The sequence below is a fragment of the Danio rerio genome, chromosome 17 (assembly GCF_049306965.1).
Source record: "Danio rerio strain Tuebingen ecotype United States chromosome 17, GRCz12tu, whole genome shotgun sequence".
NCBI lineage: Eukaryota > Metazoa > Chordata > Actinopteri > Cypriniformes > Danionidae > Danio > Danio rerio.
Window position 1 is genome coordinate 3,713,461 of NC_133192.1, and position 21,540 is coordinate 3,735,000.

The 21,540-nt window shown below is 36.3% G+C and overlaps 1 protein-coding gene across 2 annotated transcripts in view; it reads right to left on the reverse strand.

Moving 5' to 3' along the window:
- Positions 1–1,771: 1,771 nt before the first annotated feature.
- Positions 1,772–21,540, reverse strand: part of spata7 (spermatogenesis associated 7) — a 28,687-nt gene continuing 8,918 nt past the window's right edge. The window contains exons 6-12 of one of the 2 annotated variants that reach the window (XM_003200294.7): positions 18,580–18,813; positions 15,578–15,623; positions 13,140–13,246; positions 12,043–12,093; positions 11,480–11,557; positions 11,341–11,398; positions 1,772–6,072 (exon numbers count right to left, since the gene is read on the reverse strand). In XM_003200294.7, coding sequence (XP_003200342.3) covers positions 5,665–6,072; positions 11,341–11,398; positions 11,480–11,557; positions 12,043–12,093; positions 13,140–13,246; positions 15,578–15,623; positions 18,580–18,813 — 982 coding nt within the window. In that variant the 3' untranslated portion in view covers positions 1,772–5,664. Of the gene's footprint in view, positions 6,073–8,093; positions 9,298–10,524; positions 11,399–11,479; positions 11,558–12,042; positions 12,094–13,139; positions 13,247–15,577; positions 15,624–18,579; positions 18,814–21,540 lie in introns of those variants that run through there. The other variant, XR_012393160.1, reaches the window with a different exon arrangement.

Below are 21,540 nucleotides of genomic sequence, written 5' to 3' on the forward strand. Positions count from 1 at the left end.
AGCATTTGTTTAATATTTTAAATGAAATATTATTAAATTCAGTGGTCAAATCATTTGAGGATATAAAAATAACACTGTAAAATGTTTCTCATTCAATGCCAAACACTCAATTAAACCAGTCATACATTACAGTGTAAAATTATCAATCAAATATAACAGTGTTTACAATTGAACTCTTTAATACTGGCTGTAAGTAATATTATGGCTACTTATAGCCATTATAATAAAGCCATAAAACAAAAGTGTTGTCATGAGTGTGTCCTGTTATCTGGTAAACATTAAATGAAGTTTCACGACACTTTATTGCTGATTTAACGTACAACAATGCAACTCAAATCATTTTGTTTGATTAAAATGTGCAATACATAAGACAGATGTGATTGCAGCAGCATTTATTTATTATCTATTTTCAATATTACTATAATAATAGCCAGGGTTTCTGGGTCTGTAATAAGACAAAAGTGTTGTCATGTTATCTTAAACTTTAAGGGCTCTATTTTGACAGTCCATGCTCAGAGCGCAAAACGCAGGGCGCAAATGCTTTCAGGGCGTGTCAGAACGCATTTTTGCTAATTTACGGACGGGATAATCTGCTTTGCGCCAAGGCGCATGGTCTAAAAGGGTTGAGTTTATTTTCTTAATGAGTTATAGGTGTGTTTTGAGAATAAACCAATCAGAGTCTCATCTCCCATTCCCTTTAAGAGTCAGCTGCGTCACGCCAAGAGCGCATTCGCTATTTACAGGACGCAAAGTAAGTCTAAGTGGAAAAAATGAGCATTTCACTAGCAAATTGTTAAACAGAGCATCTACTGCGTAAGAATGAGAGATAATGGATCTACTTTCACTTTCGCTCTTGGATAGGGAAACCTTTATGCACAGACATCAATTAGTCTATAAATAAATACTTTTGTTTGTTAAGCGCAAATATTCGTTTCAAAACTATTTCTAAATTCAGTTCTAATTTCCAGCAAATGAATGATTGAACAATAATGACCAAGTGTGGTCAAAATACTGAGTTATTTCCCAATACACCTGCCTTACCCCATATGGTATAAAACCTGACAGGTGGGCAAATTTAAGCTTGTTTTTAATAAAACAAATATAAATATGGATATAATAAATAATACTGCTAATAATAATAACATTATACAAAAGCAAATTGTTATGAATGAACTGAAATAGCCTCCTGAGATGAAGAAGACATAAAAGCAGTGATTTTTCATATTTATGAAGGCTAGAAAATAATATGTTTTGTAATATTTTAATGCTTTATATTTATATTCTATATCTATTCTTATTATATCCTATATATATCCTTAATATTTAATTTTTTCATATGTAAAGATATTTGCCTATTGCTCTCTTGTGTGTATTAAGCGGTGTGTAAGTGAGGCGCAACTCTGTGCTGGAGTTTAGACCGGGTTAGTTTTGGTCTAATGAAAAATCTATTATAGTTTCTCAAAATAGCAACGCGCCAGCAGTGCACCTCAGAACGCCTTCCTTTTTAGACCAGAACGCCTATGGGCGCACATATGAGCGCTAATGCATTTGCTATTTAAACAGCGTAGCGCAACGCCTCAAAGCGACTCTTGCGCCAAGCTGAAACTAGCAAAAGACTATTGCGCCGCGCCTTGCGCCACACTGCGCCGGGTGTATGATAGGGCCCTGAATGAAGTAACAGGACACTTTATTGCTCGTTTAACTCAAGATAATGCGATTTAAATCATTATGTTTTAGTTAAATGTGCAAAAAAAAAAAAAAACAAGCCGGATGTGATTGCGACAGCATTTATTTATTATTTATATTCAATATTATTAAAATACAATAGTCAAATCATTTGAGAATATAAAAATCACAGTACAAAAAGTTTTTCATTCCTCAGTAGTTAGAAAAAATGCAAAACCCTCAATTAAAGCAGTGATATCTAACAGTGTAAATTATATTAATAATATTGTATATTTCAGTGTAACAAAGCTTGAAATGTTTAAACCATATTTAAAGACAGCTTTCATGCATTTACTAAATTATTCAACATCAATACTGCACTTTCTATAATTGTAAACTAACAGAAAATAATCAACAGTAGGCTGGATTACATTTAGACACCGCTTTCATTTAGTTTAATTTATTAACTTAATTATTTCTTCATTTAATAGTTATGTTTTCAAATGGCCAATAGGAAACAGAAGATTTAACCTTTTTTTATCAGAAATGTAGTTTTTCCTCAATACTGTCTATATTATGAATATATTATGGCTAAATACATATATCCATATCTAATAATAAAGCCTACACATCTTCCAGTTAAAGTAAACTGTATCTACACCAGAATTGAACACTGCAACTGTATGTTATATCATTCACAAACTAATAAACACTCCAGTAAACAAAGTAGAGCTAAGTCACAAACAAATCAGTAATATGGCTCTGGAGTCTTAAAAGGATAGTTCACCACAACATGAAAATTACTCTATTACTCACCCTTAAGTGGTTTCAAATCTTCATGAGTTTCTTTGTTTGTTAAAAATTGAATCAAATATTTTGGAAAAAGCTAGAAATATAGTATGAAAAACAAATACTATAGAAGTCAATGGTTACAGTTTTCAGCATTTTTCAAAATATCTTCTTTTGTGCTTACAAGAGCACTCCAAAATGATTAAAAAATGTTAACACAATACTTAGGATTTTTTAAGGGTACAACTTAATTGTTTTATTATCAGTCAACTTCAATTTGTGAAAACAATTAAGCTAACTTAATAATTTGTGTTGGTACAACATGAACAATTATGTAGAACTCAGAAACTAAAACAGGATTGTGACAACACTGTAAAAACATTCTTGCTGCCTTAAATTTAGTTTTTAGCTAAACAAATGAACTTTAAGTCATCTCAACTTACATCAATCAAACTGACTAAAATATTAAGTTAAACTTATAAAGTCTGGTTGAAACCTGATTAGTTTAAACAACATAAAAAATATTTGTTGTCTTGTCTTTTTGCCATTACATTTTTACCTTTTGGTTGAACTATCCCTAAAATTACCCACACAGGTTCATTACGAATTCGTACCCCAGTCTACATTTCTGGAGAGTGCGAAAAATGTACTCTGAGGTATGTTTCCTCGCAGTTTTTGTTTTCGCGAATCAGCCAGAGGCCGCTGTGTGTGCTTTTTGCCGACCTCGTGTGCTGTCTGTGCGCGCTCTTCTCGCATAAATCCACCAGAGGGCACAACAACACACACACACAGCTCTTCAGCCGACCGGCTTGCTGTCGACTGACTGACTGACAGATTGACTGAACCCACCCTCTTCCCTAAACCCAACCGATAGTGTTTTCAACAGCAGATGTAGAAAAAAGGAAAATCAGCGGGATTTTACCACGTTCTTGAATGTTCTTCTCGCATAAATCCACCAGAGGGCACAACAACACACACACACAGCTCTTCAGCCAACCGGCTTGCTGTTGACTGGTTTACTGGCCGACTGACTGACCCAACTCACCCTCTTCCCTAAACACAACTGATAGCGTTGGTATGTTTTATTTTTTGACCATGTTCTCACCCTGTTGTTTATCTATTTCTTTTTGTTTTACTTGCTTTCCGGAATGTTATTCGCTGGACTCGAACCCCTGTCATCACACACTCTCCAATCTGCGTCTCAAGTCCGCCGTTGTACACAGCGAGCCACCAGGCAAACTGATATCACAGGAAAAGCCATCCACACAGAGGTAAGCGGTCAGCTGGTAGCATGAAAATTAACAGAAGCGATCGGCGCCGGTGTCATACAGCCTCGTAACGTTAGTGTTTACAGACGGAACGAAGCCAAACATACCTCAGTGTATAATTCACGCTCTCCAGAAATGTAGACTTCAAAAGTGTAGTTGAAGCCTGATTAAACTGAGTAAAAGCAACATAAAAACATTTGTTGTCGTTTTTGTCATTACATTTTTACAGTGAAGCGTGAGAAATGACAGAATTTTAAATATTGGGTGAACTATCGCTAAAATTACCAACCCAGGCTCATTGCGAATACGTACCCCAGTCTACATTTCTGCCGAGTGTGAAAAATGTACTCTGAGGTATGTTTCCTCTCAGTTTTTGTTTTCGCCAATCAGCCAGAGGCCGCTGTTTGTGCTTTTTGCTGATCTCGTGTGCTGTCTGTGCGCGCTCTTTTCACGTAAATCCACCAGAGGGCACAACAACACACACAACTCTTAAGCCGACCGGCTTGCTGTCGACTGACTGACTGACTGACTGAACCCACCCTCTTCCCTAAACCCAACCGATAGTGTTTTCAACAGCTAATGTAGAAAAAAGGAAAATCAGCGCGATTTTACCACGTTCTTGAATGTTTTATTTTTTGACCATGTTCTCACCCTGTTGTTTATTTATTTATTTTTGTTTTACCTGCTTTCCGGAATGTTATTCGCTGGACTCGAACCCTTGTCATCACACACTCTCCGATCTGCGTCTCAAGTACGTCGTTGTACACAGCGAGCCACCAGGCAAACTGATATCACAGGAAAAGCCATCGACACAGAGGTAAGCGGTCAGCCGGTAGCATGAAAATGAACAGAAGCGATCGGCGCCGGTGTCATACAGCCTCGTAGCGTTAGCTTTTACAGACGGAGCAAAGCCAAACATACCTCAAAGTGTATAATTCACGCTCTCCAGAAATGTAGACTTCAAAAGTCTAGTTGAAGCCTGATTAAACTGAGTTAAAGCAACATAAAAACATTTGTTGTCGTTTTTGTCATGAATTTTAAATATTGGGTAAACTATCGCTAAAATTACCAACCCAGGCTCATTGCGAATACGTACCCCAGTCTACATTTCTGGAGAGTGTGAAAAATGTACTCTGAGGTATGTTTCCTCTCAGTTTTTGTTTTCACGAATCAGCCAGAGGCCGCTGTGTGCGCTTTTTGCTGATCTCGTGTGCTATTTGTGCGTGCTCTTCTCACGTAAATCCACCAGGGGGCACAACAACACACACAACTCTTAAGCCGACTGGCTTGCTGTCGACTGACTGACTGAACCCACCCTCTTCCCTAAACCCAACCGATAGTGTTTTCAACAGCTGATGTAGACAAAAGGAAAATCAGCGCGATTTTACCACGTTTTTAGATGGGGTTTTTTTTTACCATGTTCTCGCCCTGTTGTTTATTTATTTATTTATTTTTGTTTTACCTGCTTTCCGAAGATTATTCGCTGGACTCCTGTCATCACACACGCTCCGATCCGCATCTCAAGTCCGCCATCGTACACAGCGAGCCACCAGGCATACTGATATCATAGGAAAAGCCGTCCACACAGAGGTGAGCAGTCAGCCGGTAGTGCGACAAGGAACAGAAGCCGTCTGGTTTAGTGTCATACAGCCCCATATCGTTAGTTTTTACAGGCGAAACAAAGCCAAACATACCTCAGAGAGTATAATTCACGCTCTCCAGAAATGTAGACTGAGGTACATCTTCCCAATGAGCCCATGTTGAACATTACATAATCAATAAATGCTCAAACACAAGCAGAAACATCATGGGAAGTATTAAATACTGCACACAGCATGTTAAAAATACTGGCATAGAAAACCCTTTACAAAAAGTAAACAAAGAACATCTGAAAACCTGCTGCTAAAAAGGTGTAGCGCTTTTTGCCAAACATCTCACTGAATTAAAACTCCTCACCATCGCTGATCTCTCCTCTAGTTTGCTCCTTCAGAGTCTCGGACACTGATAAGCACTCCTCCATGTTTTTTCTGAGCTCCTCCACCTGCTCCAGCACTTCATTATCATCTTCTGCGCTCCTGGGATTCTCCTCTGCGCAGGTGAGATGTGGATTATCATTCAGAGAGAACTCGCTGTCTTCATTATGGTGAGGCGATACTGCAGGATAAACAGCCTCGGTATGTCTGCGCTCCTCATCAAACACTCTGTGAAGAAGATCATCCACGTCATCTGACGCTTTATTCCTCAGCTGTGAAGGGTTGTGGGATTGTTCTGTGCACAGTGACGTGACGGGGACAGAAATGGGAGATTGCAGGTCGTCCTGAAGATTATCTAGAAGGTGGCGCATTTTGTTCTGTTGGGAATTTTGGAGAATTTAAAAGCATTGTATGTACAGACCATTTTGAGGGATGTAAACAATAACTGTGGTCCCAACTTATTTCCCTGTTTACATTTTGAATTTTTATAGCTTCTGAGAGTTCAAAAAAGTCCACATTTTGATAAATAATGTTATGACGGCTGTTTTAACGTTAAGTTAGGATTGAATTGCCTCTTGTTACTGTTATAAAATGGTTTGACCACAAACAGGAAATGTTCATACTGTAGGCCAGGGGTCACCAATCTTGGTCCTGGAGGGCCGGTGTCCCTGCAGGGTTTAGCTCCAACTTGCTTCAACACACCTGCATGGATGTTTCAAGTACACCTAGTAAGACCTTGATTAGCTTGTTCAGGTGTGTTTGATTAGGGTTGGAGCTAAAATCTGCAGGACACCGCCCCTCCAGGAACAAGTTTGGTGACCACTGCTCTAGGCTAATGACATGACCACATTGAAATGGTTTCACCACTAGAGGGCGTGTATTCACAACAAACAAAGGCGTAGTTTAAAGGGTCACGAAACACTAAAACACATGTTTTGAGCTGTTGACAGTCCTATATGTGTCACACACTGCTATAAACACTATTAGGACACATATATTAAACAAAAAAGTGAAAATTGGTTGTTTTTGCAATTATTTCGAGCAAATTCGTTCTTTCGGTTTGAAACTAATTTTTTAAGCTGCGTCACGCCAATTAGATCCTTGTGTGTACTCCAGCGTGTAGACTGGATGACTGTACCTGGGAGTACTTTGTGATGTCTCTGAGTGTGCTGCATTCATTCATGAGAAAGACTTGGTTTGAACCAATCAGCGCGCTCTATTTTGTATGCGGTGCAACTTCATTAATATGCATGATAGCTTCCAGGACTGTTTTTACCTGTTAAGCCTGGTTTATACCCGACGCATCCGCTTGTTCGCTTGAGTGCGCACGGCGAATGTGACGTCATTGAGGAGTTTGCGAAGGTTCGCTTTGGGTGCGCGCGGCATGATTTCGGCTGGCGGTGTGTAGGCCATTTTTTGAGACTCGAGCGAAGAGTGCGAGCGGTGCCGCAACAGATTTGAGTTGAATATGAACCACTTTGAAGAGATTTTGTCTGAAACAGTACAACTGTACACACATCTTTATGACCCGTGATCAGAGAGATAACCAGACAATCAATAAACATTGGCTATAAATTGCAGCAGCCATGGGAAAGGAGAAAGTTTTTGTTAAAAGGTTTGAAAAAACCTGAAGAATAAGTTTATTAAAACCAAAAGAGGCCATGGCAAAATGTACACAATTACAGAATAAGTTTTTCCACCAGTCATAGGTTTTACACTGATGTATTTTGTGTAATTTTGTATTAAAAACAATTTAATATTTACAAAACTATAATGAAGTCACAAAATTATTTTTTGATAACTGGAAAGGAATAGATATACTGATGGCCTGTTTCTCTAGGCTTTATTGGTGATAATGATCTGTAATGTTGGGCCATCACTGCCTTTTTAGAATAAGAAGAGGACAGAAACTAGCCAGACAGTAATGTGCGATTTGTGGAGTGGGCTAAATCTAAAAAAAACATCTGTATTTTTTTGTAAGTGTGCTTTTTTTGCTTTTATTTTTGAGTTAATAAAACATTTATTTGTAGAGCAACTCATGTTCTGTTGTCATTATTATTTTAATAAATTGTAATAGGTATAACTGTCTGAGATATGAACAAAAGCAAGGGAAGACCAATAATTATTTGCTAGAAATAGCAACAGCAGTGAGAAAGGAGGAAAGTTTATGTTAAAAAGTTTGGAAAAACCTGAGGGATAAGTTTGTTTATGCCAAAAGTGGAGAGGTACACAATTACTGAATATCTTTTTCCACCAGTATAGGTGTCACACTGACGTATATGGTTGTGGATTGGGCTAAATGTAAAAAAAAAAAATAGAAATCAGTTTTTTTTAGTAAGTGTACTTTTTTTGTTTTTATTCTTGCTATAATAAAAATATATTTGTAGAGCAACTCATGTTTTCTTGTGATTAATATTGTAATAAACCGTCTGAGATATGAACAAAAGCAAGTGATACATCAAAGTTTGATTCAAAAATCTTGAATGGTTATAAAAATGCTTATAATCATTATAGTAATGTATCAAAAACAATACAAAATAATTAGTTTAAAAGTATTGAATGAACTACTTCTCTGTTTATCCGTCAGATTTTACGGTGGGTTTCTTTTGACCACCCCCTGTCGTTTTAAAGAATATCACAACGGCGAACGCAGTGAGTATAAAAGCCTATAAAAGAGTATAAAAGTGTTCAGCCAGCATAGAGACGACACGTTGTGTTGCCAAAACAAGTGGGAGAAGAAGAACTGTTAGGAGATACGGGTCGTCAGTGTTGCTTTTATAATGTGCTGCAACAAAGGTTTTGTATTCCTTTTCCAGCTATGAGAGCGCAGCTGGACTCACGTGTGGATTACAGTGCACGCGACACGCGGCAGAAATACGTTTGTATGGAACATTTTTTACTCGAGAGCTTTTCTCATCTGGAAAAGGTGAAATCCGGATTTGCTGCTCGTCTCCTTTTAATAAAGACGCGGCTCCAGTTGGTGTTGATTGTCCTGTCGCTACAGATTTGGTAAGCGAGCGACCAGTGGTCTTTGTTGGTTTATTCAGAGGCAAAGTTAGTTTGTATCGTCAGCAGTACTCTTTCAGTGTTTTAAGATATACCTTAATCAAAATGATTTCTAAGTTACTTAGTTTACAGTACGTTAACATCACTACAATATTATGGACTGAAAGATCCGCTGTAAATGCTGCTCTCAGAGTGTAAACATGTAAACACTACAATCAAACTATTACCGACCATCTTGTTGAATTTTCGCCACATTTTGTGACAGGATAGTCTACACACACACACGGCTTTCTGACCTACCGAGTGCATCTGAGTTACGAGAAATGCAGATGTTTTTTCTCTTATACGATGTGCGGTGTCAAACATTCCACTGTCATTTAACAACAGTCACTGTCTTTCTCCCCTGCGTGTGTGTTTGTTTTGCCTCGTTGAAAATCAGCGCGTGCCTAAACTGAAACTCCCATTTTTATTCAAATCCTTCCCTTTTTCCCTCCCCCGACACTCCCACCTAAACAGAGCTAGACACACCCACCTTCCTGACTTTTTCCAAACTAAAGGTGTGAAAACACCCTGCTGAAACGGAGGGTTTCATGGCCCTTTAAAGGGCCATGAAACCCCCTCGTTTCAGCAAGGTGTTTTCACACCTCTACTTTGGAAAAAGTCAGAAAAGTGGGCGTGTCCAGCTCTGTTTAGGGGGGAGTGTCGGAGGAAGAAAAGAGGCTTGGTGTGGGAGTGTCTATTTGGGCGCGCTGAATTTCAGAGTCAAAACACACAACCACAGCGGACAATGTGACTGTGTTTACATGGACATCTGTAGTCGAATTATTTGCCAAATTATTAAATGGTGGACTTTAACTGCAGTTTGGCTCTTTCATTCAGGGAATTCATTCATGCCCCTCCCGACAAACGTGATATTTAATTCGAGGCGCTGCTCTAAGCGTGTATTTTTCATGCAATGTTTGATACCGCACGGCGAATGAGAGAAAAAAAAACTCAGCATTTCCCTAAGAACTTAGATACACACGGCAGGTAGCGTCAGAAAGCCACGTGTGTAATTCCGGTCACAAAATCCAACACGAGGTTATAGTTTGGTTGTAACTGTTAGTGCTAACTATTGCACTCGGTGCAATAGTTTGTTTGATACGAATAAAATACCAACTGAATAAACAAAGAGCACTGGTCGCTCACTTACCAAATCTGTAGAGACAGGACAATCACCAGCAACTACAGCCGTGTCTTTATTTAGAGGAGACTACAATCTGGATCTCAGCGTTTGCAGATGAGAACAGCTCTCAGGTAAACAATAACCCTCCTTAGACACGTAAGTTATTGTTGTCGAGCGTCGCGTACACTGTTAATCCACGCGTGAGTCTGAGCTCTCACAGAGAGAAAATGAAAACAAAACTTAACTGCAGCAAACTATAAAAGCAACACTTCACGCTTGTTTTGCCAACACAACGTGGCGTCTTTGCCGTCTACACTGTGACAGTAATGAATATTAATGAAGTTGCACAATAGAGCGCGCTGATTGGTTTGAACCAAGCTTTACTCATGCATTAATGCATCACACTGTAAGACGTAATAAGACTCACTCTGGCACAGACGTCCAGTCTGCACGCTGGACTACACTCTAAGATGTCATGACCGTGACGCAGCTTCAAAAATTCGTTTCAAACAGGAAGTACGAATTTGCTTGAAATAACGCAAAAACAACCAATTTACACTTTTTAGTGAAATATAGGTGTCCTAATAGTGTTTTTAGCAGTGTGGGACACATATACGACTGTCAACAGCTCAAAACATGTGTTTTGGTGTTTCGTGACCCTTTAATGATAACTGAGTGTGGAATAATAAGAGTTGTGGTCTTCATTAAATCCTACGAGACTCCGGCAGAAATCATGCTGATTTATCATCAAAGAAACAAACATTATTCACAAAAGCAGCAGTTTTAGTTACTTATTTTTTAAGATTATGATGATTATGAGTCACTTTAATAAAAGCATTAAAGATAATGTGACAGAGTACAACTTCATAAAAAATTTATGATTTGAATTTGGATAGCAAAAGAATTATATAAAAATATTTGTAAAAAAGTATCAAAGATATTTTAAAATATTTAATTATGTAAATAAAATACATCATATATAAAATGCATTTTTATTTATTTTTTAATATTGTGAAATTACTTTGTATAAAAGCATTAAAAAGGACCTATTATGCAAAAATCACATTTATAAGAGGTTTAAGCACAGTTGTGTGTCAGCAGTGTGTGAATATCTCCAGCCTCTAATGGTAAAAACAGTCTGCAGAAACACTTTGATTGACATTCTCCCTTTGTACAAGTCATCAGAGGGAGAAAGCCACGCCCATTAGTGACTATCTCACTGAGCCATAGCCATTAATAGCTCCGCCCTCTTTTAAAAAGAGCACAATCTTATTAGAATTTAAAGCGACAGTCACCAAAATGCCACATTTAGGATCAAACCCTAAAAGGGTCAGTTTCAGAGAGTTAGAAACAATTATCTGTGTGGTATTTTAAGCTCAAACTTCACATAGACACTCAAGGGACCTCAGAGACTCATGTTAAAAAGGGCATAATAGGTCCCTCTTAAAGGTAATGTGTTTTTTAAAAAGCTCACCTCATCTAATCGTTGTCGGTTCATATCAATGTGGCGTTCGAATACCCTCTTCAGCACTCTGTGAGGACAGACACTTCATAAACACCAAGTCACAGGGAGAAAAATTCATTGCAGATATTAAATCAAAGTTGTCCCGCACCTGTCGGAGTAAAGGCCCTGAGTTAAGATCTCATTCGTCACGTCTGTAATAAACTCCAGGTACAATAATTCTTCCTCCCTGGTGGGGAAAAATAACATCATTTATAAAATAAGTTTAGAGTGAGGGTTTTAAGTACTTTCCATGCCTTGAATCCATATGTCTGAAATTCAAATACTTTTAAGTACATTCAAGGAGCATGGGAACCCTGTAAAAATCTAAAACAGTTTTTAAGGTTTACTTTTGATAAACATCTTCACATTTAAAGATATCTTATTTAAAGTCTCTCCAGATAAAAATCTTTGTCTGATAACAATAAAAATGGGGCAAAAATATATATGTTCATCAGTTTGGTTTCTGGTGCAATATTGACATCAAACAAGTTCAGAAAGTCCACAGCATGACACAGACACATTGATGAATTTTGAACACACATGACTGTTAAGATTTAATCCATGCTCATATCACGTCAAATACGTAATCATTTGTAAAAGCCTCTCTTTTCTTTATGTTATTAGCTGAGTAAGTAGTTTAAATGGCACATTTGATATAATTCAGACACTCACTCTGCTGAGACTTTTCTCATGATAGGAGATCTCATGCCTTCTGGTGAAATCCTGAAACAAAGGAATTAGTACATTGTATATCAATATAAAAAATGTGCAAAAATGCATGCGTTTCATACATATATTGTTCAATTTTCTTGCATCTTTTCAATGATATACAGTTGAAGTGAAAATTATTAACCCTGCTGTTTTTCAACACATTTGTAAGCAGTATAGTTTACCAAACTAACCTCTAATAACTTTTGTTTGTATTTGCTATGATAACAGTACATCATTTTTCTACTTAATTTTCAAAATATTCAGTGTTTAGTATGAACATTGTAAATAAATAAATTAAATAAAACATAAGACTTTCCACTTTTTCTCCCAAAATACAACAACATATTTTAGGAAAAATGTGAAAATGTCCTTGGTCTGTTGAACATCATTGGAGAATTATTTGAGAAAAAAAAAAAAAAAAAAATCACAGGAGGGCTGAAAATTTTGACTTACTTCCATACTTGCATATAAATTATAAAAAAAATAAAATAAAATAAAATATAATATATAAATATAATATATAAATATAAACATTTTGTATAAATGAAATATAAAATATAAAATAATCCATACTTGCACATAAATTATAAAAAATATATATAAAATAAAATATAATATATAAATAAAATATAAATATAAACATTTTGTATAAATAAAATATAAAATATAAAATAATTCATACTTGCATATAAATTATAAAAAATATATAAAATAAAATATAATATATAAATAAAATATAAATATAAATATTTTGTATAAATAAAATATAAAATATAAAATAATTCATACTTGCATATAAATTATAAAAAATATATAAAATAAAATATAATATATAAATAAAATTTAAATTTAAACATTTTGTATAAATAAAATATAAAATAAGTCATACTTGCATATAAATTATAAAAAATATATAAAATAAAATATAATATATAAATAAAATATAAATATAAACATTTTGTATAAATAAAATATAAAATATAAAATAATCCATACTTGCATATAAATTACTTGTAAGTAATGCAAGTAATTTATATGCAAATGTATGATTCTTTTACCTGGAGGACGAGAGAAGAAAATCCCCATCCCTAAATCTGTTCGCCTTGCTGTGGAGTCTGAATGAGTCCGTTTCTACATCCGACCAGTCGTGATCGAGAACAAATGGCTGCAGAAATAAAAAGAAAAGCAAAAGATTTAACAAAATGTAGGTGCTTTTATATCAGTTTGTCTTTTTTGACTGTTCCAGTTTTGCACACTCTGGAAATTCACCAGCCAAATTCATTAAGTGCAGCTGTCCACTTCGACTCATGATTTAAACAAAATTAAATAAATAAATAAATAAATATGCATACATAATAATGCATGAATGAATACATATACTTTATATGAGAAAAATAAACAAATAAGTTCTTAAATAATTTAAAAAATACATCTGCAATGCATAAATATATATACACATAAACAAAAATATATTTGCTGTCATCGCAATTAATTGCATTCAACAAAGCTTGTATTTACATAATGTTTATTTAATTTAATACAAATTATACATATAAATATTTAGGATTTTGTTTTATATATACTTTTTATTTATATTTACACAATATTTATACGCAGTGAGTACACATTGTGCAAATACAAACATGTAGTTTGAAAACGATTAATTATTTGACAGCACTAGAATAAACTCCTAACTGCATGCTCTTATAGACACGTACAGGTGAAGTCAGAATTATTCGCCCCCCTGAATTTATCATTTTCAAGACACTTCTATACAGCTTAAAGTGTCATTTAAAGGCTTAACTATGTTAATTAGGTGAACTAGGGTGGTTAAGGTAATTAGGCAAGTCATTGTATAGTAATGGTTTGTTCTGTAGACTATCTGAAAAAAATATAGCGTAAAGGGGCTAATAATTTTGACCTTAAAATGGTGTTTAAAAAATTCAAAACTGCTTTTATTCTAGCCGAAATAAAACAAATAAGACTTTCTTCAAAAGAAAAAATATTATCAGACATACTGTGAAAATGTCCTTGCTCTGTTGAACACCATTTGGGAAATATTTAAAAAAAGAAAAAAAAAATTCAAAGGGGGGTGAATAATTCTGACTTCAATTGTATGTTTATGCATTTATGAATTTATAAGCAGATGCATATACAAAACAACAAATGCTTAAATGGATAGTTTGCAGAAAATGTAAATTTGTCAACAAAATGTATGAATAAATTCCGATACAATGCATGCATAAATGCATAAATAAATTCATAAATGCATGCCCATATAGACAAACAAATCAACGTATTTTAAATGTATACATGTGCACATACAAAGAAACAAAAGCACACATGGACAGTATGTAGACAGGGGCGTAGCTGATGGGCCCGCAGGGCACGCACCACGGGGGGGCCGTGTGATTAGGGGGCCCCACGTCGTCGCGATTTTCAATAATTGAGAATCCGACAACCGCAATAATCAAACTCTTGGGAACAACTGTGGTCGGAACAAAAGTTCACAGGTCTGTGTTCTCTGAACTCCTCTCAAGCGGTGGACTACTGTACTTCATTCTGATTGCTTGCCGCCGAACCGCGTCATAGCTCATACCATAATGTTGACTTGATTTCAACTCTCCTCGACGCCCACACAGGAGAAGACGTGCCGCGCTGTTCCTCGCCGCCGGTTCTCATTAAAAATGGATGACTTCTGGCTACTTTGACGCTCTCGCCGCTTTCGGTTTGTGATCGCTCCTTAGTTTGTGAAGGCTTCCCCGCGTTGTCGCTCCATCCCGTCCCCTTCACCGCTCCTCAGTTTGTGATCGCTCCTAGGGCTGTGCAATTAATCGAAAATCAGATTTCGATTATGGCTTCCAACGATTATGAAAAACCATTAATCGAGATAAACGATTATTCCATTATTTACCGCCCCCAGTCAAAAATATATATTGTCTAAAGGGGCTAATAGGCTAATATTGACCTTAAAAGAGGTTTCAAAATATTTAAATTAGCTTTTATTCTAGCCAAAACAAAACTAATAAGCTTTCTCCAGAAGAAACAATATTAGGAAATACTGTTAAAATTCCTTGCTCTGTTAAACATTTTTTAAAAAATGTATTTTTTTATTTTATTTAATTTATAAAAAAAAAAAAATTCTCAGGAGCGCTAATAATTTTGACTTCAACTGATAATCATTTGGAATAATCGTGATTTCAATTATGACCAAAAAATCGTGATCATGATTTTCCCAAAATCGAGCAGCCCTAATCGCTGCTAAGTTTGTGAAGGCTTCCCCGCGTTGCCCCCCTCCCCCTCAACTAGGGGCCCTGTCAGTGATCCCTGCAGGGGAGCCTCCGCATTTTGCGCTACGCCACTGTATGTAGAAATCTTCTAATGTCAACAAAACAGTTTCACCAATTTAATCACTGAAATCTTTGATTATAATTCAACCTTCAAATCACAAATACAAATGTTCATTTCAGCATGCACAAAGATACTTCAGACTTGCCTGTGGCGACTCGATCTGTGAAGAAGAGGCTTGTTTGGAGCGTGTGCTGCAAAAAAAGAAACAGAAAAGCACCCCGTTGTGGGATCAGATACCCACTAATACCATCTCACACATCACACTGTAAAAAGCTATTAGTTTAGTAATGCCGACTTGCAACTCTTATGCCTCATTCACACTAGCAGTGACTTTGTAGCTGCCTGCCGCTCTGGATGGCGACCTGCTGTAAATGCAGGTCTATACAGCACGAATACAACAGGCCTCTGAGCGAGCTGAGAGAGGATCACGTGAGTTCTACTGGTGCTCCTATTGGCTGTTGCTCAAGAAAGTCGCTCTTCATTTGCATAAAGTTGAAGGATTCTCAACCATAGATATATACACTAGATATCGCATCGGGACCCTGAGCATGCGTCAATCGCGCCGCCATATTTGTACAGTGCTCCCAGGACAAATGTCATTCAACCGCACTAGTCAAGACAGTGTTATTACGTGAAGATGCGGGACTTTATCTGTCTATGGGTGTAGTAACGAGCAAACAAAGAAAACAAAGCACAAAGGCAGAACATTTCATAGGTAAGATTCAGTTTTTTACGTTTTTGTATGTTCTGAACTTTTGTGCTAATCAGGTAACGTTATTGATGATAACAGTCACTTACTGCATTCACCATAAGGCAAAGTAGCACCAACTCGCACTAAACACTCGGCTTATGCTAGTTTTGTTGAATAAAATCAGCAAACAATGTAAAAGAAATATGACAACGAGACGCTGCGCTGCCAGAAACTTGTATTATTGTCGGCTAGTGAACAAGTCGTACATAATGGAGAGTCATTCACAAACGAATCGCTCCCTCCGTCAGTTTGAGAAGTGAAAGCAGGAGAGGAGGTGTGCTTCTGAACACGGATTAGATCAAATTTAACAGGGAGGGTGGATAGTACATTTCCATACACACAAACACAAGCTTTTTGTCAGTAATGCCTGTGCGGTCACTGATCCATCAATGTAGAAAAGTGATGTAAAATTATAATTTTCATAATAAAAAAAAAATTTAAATGTGCATACTAAAATCCAGGAAAACTCCCGATCATAGATATATGTGTATATGTGTATATCTCTGGCTTTGGATGGCCACAGTCCTCCTCTGTACCTTGGTCCCGCATTCATTTCAAAGGAGCGCTACCCTGTTCCAAAATGGCGGCTCAACTGACGCATTCCTTCCTATAGACAACAACAGGTTAGGCGCCATCTGAGCCGACAATAATACAAGTTTCTGGTAGCGCAGCATCTCGTTGTCATATTTCTTTTGCATTGTTTGCTGATTTTATTCAATAAAACTAGCATTAGCCGAGTGTTTAGTGTAAATTGAAGCTGCTTTGCCTTATGGTGAATGCAGTAAGTGACTGTATTATCATCAATAACGTTACCTGATAAGCACAAAAGCTCAGAACATACAAAAACAGAAAAAAACTTAATCTTACCTATGAAATGTTCTGCCTTTGTGCTTTATTGTCTTTGTTTGCTCGTTACTAAAGTCCCGCATCTTCACATAATAACACTGTCTTGACTAGTGCGGTTGAATGACATTTGTCCTGGGAGCACTGTAGCAATGTGGCGGCGCTATTGACGCATGCTCAGGGTCCCTATGTGATATCTAGTGTAAATATCTATGGCTAAAAGCAATAAAAAAACTCAAAAACAATTAGTGACAAGTTGACTGTACTTAAACAAGCGAGTTAACTTTATAACTTTAGACTGTTAAATTGACTTAATTTTCATAATCAATCATACAGTTCATTTACTTAATTATTTTAAAGAAACAAGTTTACTGACTTAATGTCAACTAATTATTTTTTCTGTTTAGCATAAAAGACGACATTCTGAAGAATGTTGGAAACCTGTAACCACTGAAGTCTACATAGATATATACACTAGATATCGCATAGGGACCCTGAGCATGCGTCAATAGCGCCGCCACATTGGTAAAGTGCTCCAAGGACAAGTGTCATTCAACCGCACTAGTCAAGAGAGTGTTATTAAACAAAGAAAACAGCACAACGGCAGAACATTTCATAGGTAAGATTTAGTTTTTTATGTTTTTGTATGTTCTGAACTTTTGTGCAACACAGGTAACGTTATTGATGATAATAAAGTCACTTACTGCATTCACCATAACACAAAGTAGCAGCAACTCGCACTAAACACTCGGCTTATGCTAGTTTTGTTGAATAAAATTAGCAAACAATGCAAAAGAAATATGACAATGAGATGCTGCGCTGCCAGAAACTTGTATTATTGCCGGCTAGAGTCGTTCATTACGGAGATTCATTCACAAACGAATCTTAGTATGTATATAATCCCTCCGTCAGTATGAGAAGTGAAAGCAGGAGAGGAGCTGTGTTTCAGGACACGGATAAGATCTAATTTAACAGGGAGGGTGAATAGTACATTTCCATACACACAAACACAAGCTTTTGTCAGGAATGCCTGTGCGATCAGTGACCCATCAATGTAGAAAAGTGATGTCAAATAATAATTTTCATAATTAAAAAAATTGCATATTAACATCCAGGAAAACTCCCGATCATAGATATATGTGTATATGTGTGTATCTCTGGCTCTGGATGACCACAGTCCTCCACTGTACCTTGGTCCCGCATTCATTTCAAAGGAGCGCTACCCTGTTCCAAAATGGCGGCTCTATTGACACATTCCTTCCAATAGACAACAACAGGGTAGGCGACATCTAATGTATATATCTATGTGAAATCCATGGTAGGAAAAACCAATTCTATGGAAGTCAATGGTTACAGGTTTCCAACATTCTTTTAAATATCTTCTTTTGTGTTCAACTGAACAAAAAAATACTCAAACTGAACAAGCCAAGTTTGGGGAAAATGATGATGATGAGAATTAAAACTTTTGAGTGAACCATCCCTTTAAGTAAAGTAACTAATGACTTTTTACAGTGCATATACAGTAGCATCTTACTTTGTATCACTGGTTTTACCTCCCGTGATAAGTCTCCTGTCGAATCATCTTAGAGGATCTTTTCTCCTCCTCATTGGCTTTCCTGCGTGGCGGAGTGTAATATCGATACTGTAAGAGCGTGGACTGCTGCTCAGATCTGAGTGTTCTGGGTGTGAAGGGTTTCTCTGGAGTGAAGCGGTGAGCGTGTTTCTGCAGGACGTCTCCGCTGTAGGTCTTCTGAACAGGATCCTGAAAACTGCTGTACGCTCTCTGACTGTCAGAAGAGGAGCAAGGTTAGTATAATAAACGGAAACTAAAACTATCAGTCTAAACAGCTCCTTTAACTGAAATAAAATGTTAAAAATGCACACTAAACGAAACAAAGCTAACAACAATCACTGAAAAAAATGAACTGAAATAAGAGTAGTTATCAAAGATAATAATCGCTTTTTTTCTAAATTAATAAGCACTAAATCTGTGGTGGAAAAACACATCAGTCAAGCACATGATTATATACAAAAACATCTTTTATGATATACAGTTAAAGAATTATTAGCCACCCCTGTATGTTTTTTCTGTTTAATGGAGGGAAGATTGTTTCAGCACATTTCTAAACATAATAGTTTTAATAACTCATCTCTAATAACTGATGTATTTTATCTTTGCCATGATGACAGTAAATAAAATTAGACTAGATATTCTTCAAGACACTTCTATACAGCTTAAAGTGACATTTAAAGGCTTAACTAGGTTAATTAGGGTAAAGTTAGGGTAATTAGGCAAGTTATTGTATAACGATGGTTTGTTCTGTCTGACTATCCAAAACAAATACTGCTTAAGGGGGCTAATAATATTGACCTTAAAATGGTTTTAAATAATTAAAACCTGATTTATTCTAGCCGAAATAAAACAAATGAGACTTTCTCCAGATGAAAAAATATTATAGGAAATACTGTGAAAAATTCCATGTCTCTACATCTGGGAAATATTTGAAAAAGATCAAATAAATTCACAGGAGGGCGAATAATTTTGACTTCAACTGTACAACTGTTTAACTGTACAGATTACTCAAAGATATATATATATATATATATATATATATATATATATATATATATATATATATATATATATATATATATATATATATATATATATATATATTTATATATATATATATATCTGATATCAATGCTTTTATACAAAGTGATTACAAACTTAAAATACAAAATAAAATAAAACAGCATTTTATATACAATTTTTACATTTTATTTGACTTGCCAATTACTTGCCTTATTACCCTAACCTGCCTAGTTAACCTAATTAAACCAGTGAAGCCTTTAAATGTCACTGTAAGCTGTATAGAAGTGTCTTGAAGAATATCTAGTCAAATATTATTTACTGTCATCATGGCAAAGATAAAATAAATCAGTTATTAGAGATGAGTTATTAAAACTATTATGTTTAGAAATGTGCTGAAATAATCTTCCCTCCGTTAAACTGAAATTGGGGGAAAAAATAAACAGGGGAGGGGGAGGGGGGCGAATAATTCAGGGGGGCTAATAATTCTGACTTCAACTGTCTATATTTTATGTCTAAATATAAATAAACTGGTAATAAAGTAATGTGCTACGTTCGACAGATCACACTATCGTCTTTCTTTTCTTTTTCATTTCTTTAAAACCTGTTTTAATCTGTTTTTCATTACTTTTATTCTTCGTTTTCTTTTTCTTATACGTGTAATTTGTGTTTCTTTTATTCTTAATTACGTAAGACCTTATTACGTATGCCTTGTCTAAACATTTTCTCAAAAGTAAAAAAAGTATTTATATATACATAATACACAGATATATTATGTCAAAACAAACTTTTATTTTGGATGCGATTAATCCTGATTAATTTTTCCAAGCGTTAAAAAAACGAAATAGAAATGTGTTCATAAAATAAATATCTTGGCTAATCTTAGGAAACTAATGTTAGAAAATATAAATAATTTTTTTATAAATAATCTTTTTCTTTTAATCATACAAATATTTGTATTGGTCATGTAAAGCCTGGGTTATACTTCTGCGTCAAGTGATCGGCGTAACCCACGGCGCATGCAATGCGCGTAGCTGTGCATTTATACTTCTGCGCGCTCTCTGTTGGTCTGCATTAACACTTCCAAAACGCTAGTTGGCAGTGAGGTGTTATTGCTCCTCTGTGTCGAGTTTCTTCGCTGCTGTTTTGCTTTTCCTGAACACTTCATGAATGTACAAGTGACTCAAACTCGCTCATTTTGAGGCAGGAACCGGCGGACGTGCAACAACTTTAACCATGAGGTAAACACAAAACAAAACTTTCCATCCGGAGCTCCTTCACGCGACTCCACACTTGTAAACAATCGCTGCATCGGGCTCGCACGATTCACGCGGCTCTCGGTCCCGCCCAGACTTGTCAGCGCTACCAAGCTGACCAATCACAGAGCTTGCGCTACGCGTCGTTGCGACGTGTAGTTACATTTTTTTAAAGGTGCACGTCAGCGACGCCGACGGCCACCGCGAAGGGCTATGCGTCAGCGCCGTACCATACATGTGCGTTTGATGCAGAAGTATAAATCAGCCTTACGGGTCATATATTAACTGAACTTTTACTGTTGTGTGTGGGATGCTGTGCATACTAATTAGCATTTTTGCAGAAGTAGATGAATGCTGGTCCAAAATTAAATTCAGCTCTGCAGAAACTTCCTGTCTGAAGAGAGGTGTTAAAACTGAACACAGAGCACAACATTTTTATGCTTTTATTGGCGTGCAGAGAATTCATGGAAAAAGAGGACTTATGTCTGGGGTGCGGCCAATAGAGGACTGAACAATGACTGACAAATGACGAATTTCATTAAACTCCACCTGTTAATATCAGCTGCCTATATAAGTAAGGGTGCTTTCACACCTACACTTTTGTTTCGGAACGTGTCTCGTTTGCCCAGTTAGCGCGGTTTGTTTGGCATATGTGAACAGGGCAA